General features: G+C 31.2%; 1 protein-coding gene and 1 pseudogene across 1 annotated transcript; one reads left to right on the top strand and one right to left on the bottom strand.

Annotated features, from left to right (window-relative positions):
• Positions 550-2,432, top strand: LOC18613146 (myb-related protein Myb4). Its single transcript, XM_007050242.2, has 3 exons — positions 550-845; positions 1,004-1,133; positions 1,730-2,432. Exons 1-3 carry the CDS (start codon positions 713-715, stop codon positions 2,271-2,273), a joined length of 807 nt encoding a protein of 268 aa, XP_007050304.2. The 5' UTR covers positions 550-712; the 3' UTR covers positions 2,274-2,432.
• Positions 8,096-10,439, bottom strand: LOC108661404 (annotated as a pseudogene).

Here is an 11,265-nt window from a genome sequence, read left to right as displayed (position 1 = left end):
ATCTTCAACAACTATGTTTCTTGATTATTTTTTCTTAATGGTAAAACAATAACAATACATAGCTCCACAGCAAAACAGAAGAGACAAGGTCAATTAAAGCTTAGGCAGAGGAATTAGGGGAAAAGATGGAGATATGTAGTTGCCTTTAATTTGCCCCCTCCTATTTTTAAATAGGAGATGTACTGTACTGAACTGGGTTTGAGTGGTTCAGTTTTGACCAAGTCAAACACCAAAATCTACTTGCGTGCTAATAAACTTGTGACGTCACAAAATGAAAACAGTTGCTAGCAAAATGTATAGGCACTCCTATACTCAATTCAAAGTTGAATAATTGGAGTTGAGCTGAAATGCATGAACATGCACTTGTGAACATAAATCATTCCATTCAAACAAATTATATCCCCCACGTTTCATTTGACCACTCGACCATCACCATCACCATCACCATACACTTGGATAAGGGAGTGAGATGAACGAGAAGGAGACTTCCCAGAACCTGTGGGCTCCTAAATGCCTTTAATGTTGATAAATGTGAAATAAAATTATTGTACAGCCCAACTTTTGCTTTGGAGTTTTTGTCTCAACTCTCGATGCTGTAAATATTTATAAAACCCTATAAATACTATTAGTATTTTGAGCTTATCAGTTCTTCGCATCTCCAAACAGAGCTAACAAAGGCAGCCGAGTTTGTTCAGCTTTGAGAGAGAGAACGATGGTGAGAGCTCCATGCTGTGAGAAAATGGGGTTGAAGAAAGGTCCTTGGACCCCTGAAGAAGATCAGATTCTCATCAATTACATTAAACTCTACGGTCATGGCAACTGGCGAGCACTCCCAAAACAAGCTGGTAATTACTTGTTAATAAAATTGCATCAAATTTTAAGAATCTTGATTTGTTTCAAGATGTGCATCGAGCGAGCTTATGATCAAATCTTAGAAATGCGTGTAATTTAGTAGCACTGGTGTTGATCTTTTGCTCTTCTCTGTTCTTCTTCCTTTTTCCAGGTTTATTGAGGTGTGGAAAGAGTTGCAGACTTCGTTGGACAAACTACTTGAGGCCAGACATCAAACGAGGGAATTTCACCAGGGAGGAAGAGGATACCATAATCAACTTACATGAAATGCTTGGTAATAGGTGCGTATTGATTGAATTTCTCTGTTCCCAGAAACTTATATTTCTCTCTCAGCCTTCGGCTTAATTAGCATAATTAAACAAAGCATAAGCCAAAACCAAAATATGTAGTAGGGATCGATTCAACTCATTCTGATATATGAAAGATCAATTAAGGTATGGTATGGAGCAGTGAAATCAGATATCCATTGATCCTTTCCAATAGTTTCTAGTTCTTTTCATTAGTTTGATTTAGATATTGGAATATGCTGTTTACTATTAGAGCACATTGGTTTGATAACCATTTTTAATTTCAACTAGGTTATAAATATAATCATAGAAACATGTGGGACTGAGAAGATTCCTTGCTGTGAATTGTCGCTATGCTTATTATGAACACGTTTCAAACATTAAAAAAAAAAATTAATAATAACACTAATATCAAACAAGATTAGCACTTTGGTTAGTGCACGTAACTTTTCTCCTTGTGCCGCTGAAAGACAAAGTCATTTCATCATTTATTCATTTAAAAATTACTGTGCAAAGCAAGACCACCACATTGTTTACTGCATAGGCTAAGCAGATTCTGATTCTCCTTCTGTTTTTGTTTGCTTTTTCAGATGGTCGGCAATCGCGGCGAGATTACCGGGACGAACAGACAATGAAATTAAAAACGTATGGCACACCCACTTGAAGAAGAGACTGAAGCAGAACCATGGCTCCAATGACAACAAGCGACAAGGCATTGATTCATCCAAAGACATCAAAAAAGAACAAGAACCCGTGAATTTTCTAAGCCCTGTAACTGATAGCCCCGGATGCAGGCCAGTTTCCCCACCAGAATCGAGCAGCGAGGTTTCCACAGTAACGACAAGCGAAAACAATAGTAACATGTGCATGAAGATTGAAACGCATCAAGATTTCTCTGAAATCGATGAGAACTTCTGGTCAGAGGTATTGTCGGCTGATAATTCAAGCATGGCCAGCGATTTTCAAGTGGTTGGTTCTGACCTTCAACCTCAGTACCTTCCAATCTCCCCACTTGCAACATTTGAACCAGTCAATGACTATGGTTCAAATCTGTATGTTAGTGATACTAACATGGATTTTTGGTATAATCTCTTCACTAGAGCTGGGGATTTACCAGAACAACCAGAAATTTGAGTAGTAATAATCAATTTATCCATCACTTTAGTTGTAACTTTTTTCTTTTTTTGTTCAAATTTTAACCTCATTTTTCAGATAGGAAATGAAGATAAAAACAAAAATAAATAATAATTTTGCAGCCTGTTGACCAGTATAAATGAAAGCAGTATTGTTCAACGATCTTGAAACTGTCAAAACATGAAAATTAGTCTTGCAAGCAAAATAATTTTGGCAGCATTGATAACCAATTTGCATGCTTGTAAATGAGAAAAAACTACAATGTCAATGTGTGTATTTGTCAAGACTGGCTGGCAATACTTTTGTAATCTTTTCATACTTTCATACCCGAAAAAGAAGTGTCTTGATCAGCTGTGAAGTCCAATACTTGAGTTCATTAAAATGCTTGCTTCCATGAAAGCTTTCAAGATGGAATAAAATTTTGCATGATTACATTCCTTAAATTATGGGTAATAATTGCAGGCCGAAAAGCTCATCTTGCAACCTGGAAAACATGCAAGATTACAACACTGAATTATTCTCTTAAAAAACAAATTAATTCACAACTTGTACTCAATATTGATTTTCTTGCTGGTTAGTAAGATTTATATCGCCAAAGATTTCAGCAAAGTATGATGTTGCCACCAAACAAGAAAGAGCAACAGGCATTTTTAAAATGGCCACTAGACATCAATTTGAAAACGGCTGGCTAGTTAATGATCTCTTCTCTCACACACACACAAATAATAAATGATTTTTATATTTATCAACAGGCTCCACCAAATCGTTCATTAGCAGGCAACGGATTTCGTATCAGATTTGGAGTCTTCAAAATATATTATAAAAACAGATTAAAGAAAACTTTTCTCAACGTAATCATTGTATACTGGTTTTCCTACAGAGATTATTTACTCAAACACTCGATTGGGGTATGGGAGAGAGAGAGCAACATGTAGAAACAGGCAGTACCAATGCTTTAAATTTTATAATGGTCATTATTATAGAGTTTAAGTTTGAGTAAATTATAGAAAATATTCAATACATATTCCATCTATTCAGGCGTGCAGATATATATAATTAAGCCGAAATAAACCATATAAAAAGCAGATATAATTAAGCCTTTTGACACACAAAACACTTTTCAAATTTAACCCTGCACTTTCATTTTTGTTTTAAACTCTAAATGAGAAATCGTCCAATTGAAGTCTATGCTAAGCTTAGATTCTCAAGGAATTTGATAAATTGAATTTTAATGATGGTAGTAATATTTTTCTCGTGTTATAAAAGATAAGCAAATAAAAAACCCCCGAAGGTACGTAAAGTACTTCACTTCTCGCAGACAGACCATTTAAACGTGATACATGTGATGTGAGCAGCCCATGCTGTTTACTTGTAAGAACACAACCTTTTCCAAAGCGATGAAGCAGACAAGTCCAAAATGAGAGACGCATCTATCACATAAAGTGAAGCCAAATTCATGACATCAACTGGTTGGTATTCCTAAGTGAATGAATTGGTAATGAAAATGATATGTGGCAATTAAGGGGAAAAGATTCACTCATATCAAATTGAATAAGAGGATTCAGAGAAAAAGAAATGAACAATTCAACTCGGGGCTGGGCGGTTTCCATCAATGTTGTCGCTAAAGGTGGCTAAACTGTTGCAAGTCCTCCAGAAACCTTGAGAATTGAGACACTCAGTAATCATATGATGAATTGGTTATAAAGAACTTCAACACTCCTTATCTTTCTAGGGTCAGAAACCACATGGGCCCAACTGTTTTACAAAGCGTTTTGAGCACGATACATGTGAAAATCTCTATAATCAATCAAAGAACTGATGAAAACGAGACACTACCTACATTTTATCAGCTTATCCTGATTGGGTGATATTGGAGGAATACTGAAAGATAAGATGCCTTTAGCTTGCTAAATTAGTTGAGTAAACGGCTGAACGCCCATGCCTGATCTGTTGTGGATTCAACATCACTGAAATGGGCCGCATTTTGGTAATGTAAGTGAATATAAAATTCCAAAAAAAGAAAACCAACCCCATGATTGAGATATTATTCACTGTATTTTTGCAAGAGGTTTTCCCTTTTGTCTTTTGGGCTTAACAGGATAATTTCTGGGGATACAATTTACAAACCCTCACTCGAAAAAGAACATAACAAGTTATTAGCTCTGTAAGATTCACATGCTTCTCATTAATGAGAATAAGACAGTATAATTGACAGCTCATAAACCGGTTTCTGTTGAGTGTTGAATGTGCAGAGTGCCAGATTTTTTATGTTTCTAATGTCTAGATTATACATTTAATATAAAAGATTACAACTATTTCTTGCATAGTGAATAGGACGTGTAAATCAATCAATTTTTTATTTATTTTTAATAATAATATTTCAAACATGTAACACAACCTGACCTACAAAATTAAACATATTATTTTTTATTAGTATTCAAAAAATAATGATTAAATAGCATTAAATGTTAAAATTGTTTTTTCACCTATGTGGCATTAAATATTATAGTGGATGAAAATATTAATGTGTTTAATTAGTAGATAAGCACCTGCAATATGAAATAAATTACTGATACTAATATAGTAATTTCTTTATTTATTTTTTTAAAAAGAGAGATATGAAGAAAGAGAAATATATATTATCAAAATTTGAGTAAGTTTGGATCCAGATCAAAGAAAAGTTAAAAAAAATAGATTAAGCATCTTGATGAGTATTTCCTCTAACATTTTGAAATTGCAACAATTGACCTTAATTTCTTTCATGTCTTCAAGTAAATGACTTTTGGTTTCTGCTACTTTTCCCCATAATAGTACTTAAATGGGTTCCATCCTACAATGACGTATAATAAAATAATTTTTTAGTACACAAATTTTATGTTGGAAAAATATAAAAAATCATTGTAGTATGACATATGCTTTACTTGTCTTATTGGTGTTTGTGATGGGCATGTGGCTGTATGGCTTCAACTCCATGCATTTTAATTGGCTCACGTGAAGAGACTTGGTTTCGTGATTTTAAATGGTCAATGATTACGAGACATAGCCACATCCAATGGCTATGATTTTGCAAGATATTAATAAGAAGTTTGGTTTGCGAAATAAATAAAAATATAATAAAATAATTATTCTGTTAGAATAAAATAAAATAAGAATATAATAAAATAATATTATTTTATTTAGTATAATAAATAGAATAGAGCAGGAAATACTATTATAATTTATTGCAGTATTTGGTTAGTAAAAATAAAATTGAAATAAGAAAGGAATAGTTATAAAAAGACAAAAATAATCTTTATTATATTAACATTTATTTTCATAAAAAAAACAAAATTATCTTTATTATAATTTAAATACATATTTATCTCAAAAGACAATTATTCATCATAATTATATTTTATCACATATTTATATTTTATTCCAAATGCTAAAAATAATTATAATTTACTCACATATTTTTATAAATGGATAATTATTCTAAAATATAATTTAATTGCATTATGTTTATCCATCATAATCAATTAAATTTTGTGTATAGATGTTTATTTTTAGTCAATTCTTCACATATTATGAATCATTTTTAAAATATTGTTTAGACAAAATATTGGAGAATAAATATTTGGGAAAAAAATGAAAAAACTAGTGGAAATAGAAAATCATGTTTTTTTTTATATTAAATAGAAAATCATATCTTTGAAATTAGAAAGATGGTCTTCCATTTTTTTCTAAAAGAAAAGAAGTTATGTCTTGTGATATATTAAATAGAAAATCATATTACCTTTAAAAAAAAAAAGAAAATCATTTCTTTGAACTAAGCATGTAGTGCTGAGGAAACATAAATGCCAAAGAAAGAAATAATGTGTCTTTCGATTTAGATAAGCATTCCATCTTTGGCAATAAAATGACAATTTACAAGCATAACTATTGCATATTAGCATGGAAAGAAATAGAGAATGAAAGAGCTTTGTCATACTATAAATACCTTTTAGATGAGAATATTTGTCGTTGATTTCTTACGCAAGTGCACATATCGTTAACAAGTAATATAGTAATGAACAGAGTATCTTTCCTACAGAGAATTGTTTTAATTCTTACTGTTAATTACTAAAATTATAACACCCTAATTTTATCCAAACAATTAAAATAAAAAAATTAAAACTAATAAACTGAAACTAAAATTAAATAGTAAATAAAACTCACTTAACTACCAAACCTAAGATTATGATGTCCCTTAATACTTCATCTGATTATTATCTCTCTCTCTCAACTTAGTTTAATGGATTAAGTTGCTAACCTAGAGTCCTAAATTATTTACAAGTTTCTATCGAGTTTCTTATAAAAATACCTCTCCCTATTAATTTACTATATGTCTATGCAAATTAAATTGAAGAAAGATTCATTAAGTTTGTGCTTTAATTTTGGCTACATATGGCTTATAGGTGTACGTCTACCCTATGTGCAAATCAAATCATCTAATAAACTAAGTGTATTCGATCATACGTTATTTTATTCAAGGTCTACCTAAATCTCCTTCGTCAAGGTTTAACATAGGTTTCCAATTCAATCTAATTGGTGATCAGGCAATTAGAAGCATTAAGAACCAAATAAAATAAACGACTTAAATCTATCAAACATAATCAAAAGAGAGATAAATAATTCAGACTACATATTGAGTTCAATCATAATCTTAAATTAATGAATTAGTTCCCAATCAAGTCACACATCATCATCAAATAAAGTTTAAACAATAAAAACAAACTAAGAAAATAAAAGAATAATAAAAAAGATAAAACTCAAGAATTATAATCTTAATCTTCCAACTTTTCTTGAATCCTTCAAAATCTTCTCAGCTTTAATGACTTTAGGCTAGACTCTCAGCTTTCAATCAAGTGTTTTGTTCTCTTATTCTCTTTTTAAGTCCCAAAAAAAATTATTTTTATAGGCTTTGAAGTTAGACCAAGTTGGGTGAAGAAAGAAATCAATTTCAGTTGGGATTTCCTCATCAGACTACGTGGGTCGCAACTTTGCTTAATTAATTAACAGAAATCGTAATTGCTCTAAGATTGCTGCAGTGCATCAACTTCGACAAGATTTTTGACCATCTTCCAAGCTGAACTGAGCAGTGTATAAACATGAAAGTTGTAGCTTTTTTTCTATCTTTCCAATGGTTCAAGAATCGCTTTATTTGGAACTCTGTAAAAAAAGTTATGGCCAATATATCAAAACATGTGCACTGCAAGTATGCACCTTGAAATTGCTTTTCTTCTTTCACTAAAATTCTTTTTTCATCAATACTCACCAAAGCACAAATAAATCAATAACAACCTATCTTAACCATATTGACACCAAATTAAGCACAAAATTAACTATGATTAGATTGACTCACCTAAATTAACTAATTTAAAATAATTAAATAAAATCTACTAATTTTTATTCATTACTACAAGAACTAAACTAAATTACTATCAAAATTAAGTCCAAATAACTCTATATTATAGAGTTATCAATATTATTACATATAATCAAAAGCCAAGGTCTAGTTTACAAAAATACACTGACCTTGAAAGTAATGGATGAATATTCATCACACTAACCTACAACATGCATAAAACCAATAAAGTAGCTACAATAACATCATCATTATGCAACCAGCAATACAACGGTTAACTCAAAAAGGTTCAGACTTGTTAATGAACTTCATAATTAGTATCAACATCAACCACAAGTGGCAAAAAGTTACAATATCAGGAACTTACCTTCACAAAAATTTTTAAAGCCATCCAAGCTCAATGGTCAGCAAGAAATGTCCTCAGCCATTCAAGTCTTCAATCAAGAGCAATACTGAAAAACACAAACATAAAAGTTGGAGATTCAGAAAGTTTAATTGAAGCAAGAACCCTTTCCCTCATTGTCAATCCCTCTACTTGACTTAAAATCCCATCTAACTCTTGAGCCTTTTGTTGGATGTTCACCTGTGGCCCAACACTCTTGTTGAACTCAATTCTAGCCTCTTTTATATTTTCACCCAATATCGTGGTAGCAGTAATAATTGATTCGGATGTAATGGGATCACCTGTCTCATTTGGCCTTTTCCTCTTCCTTGCTGAAGTAGTTTCACTTCTAGGAGCTGATGTTTGAGGTTGAATATTGGAGAAATCCTCATCGTCGAAACTATATCCAACTAGATTTTCACCTTTTGTTTCCTCATTTATTGTATCATTACATTCTTGCATTTCTTCGAGGATATCTGCTGCAGTTTGTGCATATTTTCTTGTTGCACGATCTCTTACATAAATAAGACTAAGCTCATCGAAGAAAGGAAAACTCTTTTTTCTAAAAAAGGCAGCCTCCTTGTGACTTTAATAACAAAAAAAAAAGATGACAATTAGTTATATTATTATTAAAAAACTAACATGAAAATACTTAAATAAGTACAAACCAAAAACTTACCTGTATGTAAGATTCCCATACAGGATCATCAGTAACAACCATGTTCTTTTGATCATCCCACCCAAATCCACTAGTATGTGTCCCTTATAGCATATCATATATAATAGTCCATTCTTTTTTCAAAGTCTTTATTCTAGACTCTATATGGGGCTTCGCCTTCAAGTTTGCATTTGGTAATTTTGTTACAACCATATTTTCAAGTTTTATTAAATAACCCCCTCTAAAACCAGTGTCAGCATTGTATATTCCTATATTGTGCAAATCAGTCAAAGACGAAATAAGTGCAACATCTTCATCATAATTCCATTTTCTTTTGGTTCCCTTTGAACTTTAAGAAGTTAGGGCTGAAGATGCAGATATCGTTTTTTACCATACACCAAATATTTTATTATAAAAAATTAATTATAATGTTAAAAAAATAAAAGATAAAGAGATATATTCAATAAGATATTAAAACTTGTCAAACTTTATTTACAGGATAAAAAGTACAGTATAAACAATAATTAACAACAATAATTGACAAAACATTAAGACATTAATAACAAATTAGAAAAAGCACAACTTGTACTGACAAAGAAAAGAAACACTAAAACAATTCTTCAATTAACAATATGCCTAACAAATGTTAATCATCATTTTGCCTAGATGCTTGCCATTCATTAAACATTTAATTTGCTAATTCTATTATCAAATCGCTCCAAATATCAATAGGATCAATAATACTTATAAAATCCTCCTCAACTATTGTGTTGGTTTCAATATATTCCCTTAAATCAACTTCAATAAGATCAAAAATCATCTCTCTTCTAATAAAATTATGAAACCAACAATAAGCTATAATAATCTGATTATGTATTCTAATCGGAGAAAATGATGGACTCCTAAGGATACCCAACCTCATTTGCAACAACCAAAAACATCTCTCTATAACATTGCGAGCAGCTACATGTTTCATATTAAAAAATTCTTCAGAATTGGTTGGTTCATGGCCTTGACGTCATTCATTCAAATGATATCATTAACCCTTAAAAGGTGTAAGAAAGCCCTCACAATTTGTATAGCTTGCATCAACTAGGTAGTAACAACCTATATAAAACAAACTAAATAAGTTATTTATTTATTTATTTAATTAGAATAATCATATAGTACATAATTTGAAATACCTTCCTATTATCATAGGAAAGCTTACCATGAGGCACTTTAAGTCCATTCCTTCTCCTTAGTGCATCTAGAAAACTCTACCATCAGCTATAGACCCTTCACAACCAGGAAGAAAAAAGACAAATTGCATGTCAGGTGTACATACACCTAACATATTTGTTGCAATATCCCTTTTACGAGTGCGATATTTAGGTTTATCTACACTTGGCACCTTAACCCTTATGTATGTCCCATCTGAAGCACATAAACAATTCTACAAATCCAATGTAATGAATTACTTATAAGTAAACCTATTAATGTCTTGTATATATAGTTACAAAGCTAATTAGATCAATAATCTACCTTAAACCACTCCCATCGATTGTCTATTGAGTTTGTTGGAATGGGCTCAAGTTTTCTAAACAAATGTTCTTGCAATTTCAGCACTGCATTTAAAACATTATGAAAGTGTCGATTAATTGTCTCACCCAGCCTTTTAAAATTTAAACTAATTACTCGATCCTTAACATGATGAGCAATAATATGTAGGAATATTGCTACTTGCACATTTACAACCATGTTCTTTGTTGACTTCAACCCTCCAATACTTTCTAACATTTCACATAATTTAAAAAAGACTTGTCTATTCATCCTAATTTGTGAAATACATGAAATATCATTATCATACACAAGCCACTTCACATAGTCTCGATTTGCAATAAAATCTAATGTATAAGATCTTACTCTTGGCCTATAAGTGCATAAAGTCGACGTTGCAGACAATAAAGTCCAAGAACAGACCAACAACACAACAAATCTCTGTATAAAATTTAAACATAGCTAGTAGCCTTTTTCTTCGTTCAACATCCTTTCTCAAACACAAACGAACCATGACTGCAAAAAATAAATATTCTAATCTATTTTATTATGTACAAAAAATATTAAAGCCATATGGCATATAAAAAGTAAGAAAATAAAACAAAATAAATAAATAAACATTATTAATTTATGACCATGTTGTATGTATCTTTGCATCAACACCCTAAAATAATGGATTTAATTTCAACTAACTTTCCCAAAAGCCCTTTACCTTCCTTAATTGAAATCTTATTTGAAAACCCTTTACCCTAAATTTTTTCCTTATTCAATTTGTATTTATAGTATAATTCAAGGATTATGACAACTCCAATTACAACGTTACAAGCTCTAAATTAAATTAAAATTCAATTAAGAGGTTGAAATCTATGGAATCTACAAAATGAGTGTGAATCAGGTGAACAAAGAGTTTTTAACAAATATCTTTTTAAATGAGGTGAGCAATATGCTTTATTGAGCATGTTGGATGTAAGCTGGTTGGGATGAAGGACAAGTGTAGGGATAAGAATAAATTATGGCTTGGGTGGGT

The sequence above is a fragment of the Theobroma cacao genome, chromosome 1, assembly GCF_000208745.1.
Source record: "Theobroma cacao cultivar B97-61/B2 chromosome 1, Criollo_cocoa_genome_V2, whole genome shotgun sequence".
NCBI lineage: Eukaryota > Viridiplantae > Streptophyta > Magnoliopsida > Malvales > Malvaceae > Theobroma > Theobroma cacao.
The sequence above is the reverse complement of the archived record's forward strand: the minus strand, read 5'-3'. Positions and strand labels throughout refer to the sequence as shown.

Bases quoted from the DNA above. Each gene is read 5' to 3' on its own strand.
- LOC18613146 (XM_007050242.2), top strand. From the start codon at position 713: ATGGTGAGAGCTCCATGCTGTGAGAAAATGGGGTTGAAGAAAGGTCCT. The intron at 846-1,003 runs GTAATTACTTGT...TCCTTTTTCCAG, and splicing joins AGCACTCCCAAAACAAGCTG to GTTTATTGAGGTGTGGAAAG. The intron at 1,134-1,729 runs GTGCGTATTGAT...TTGCTTTTTCAG, and splicing joins CATGAAATGCTTGGTAATAG to ATGGTCGGCAATCGCGGCGA.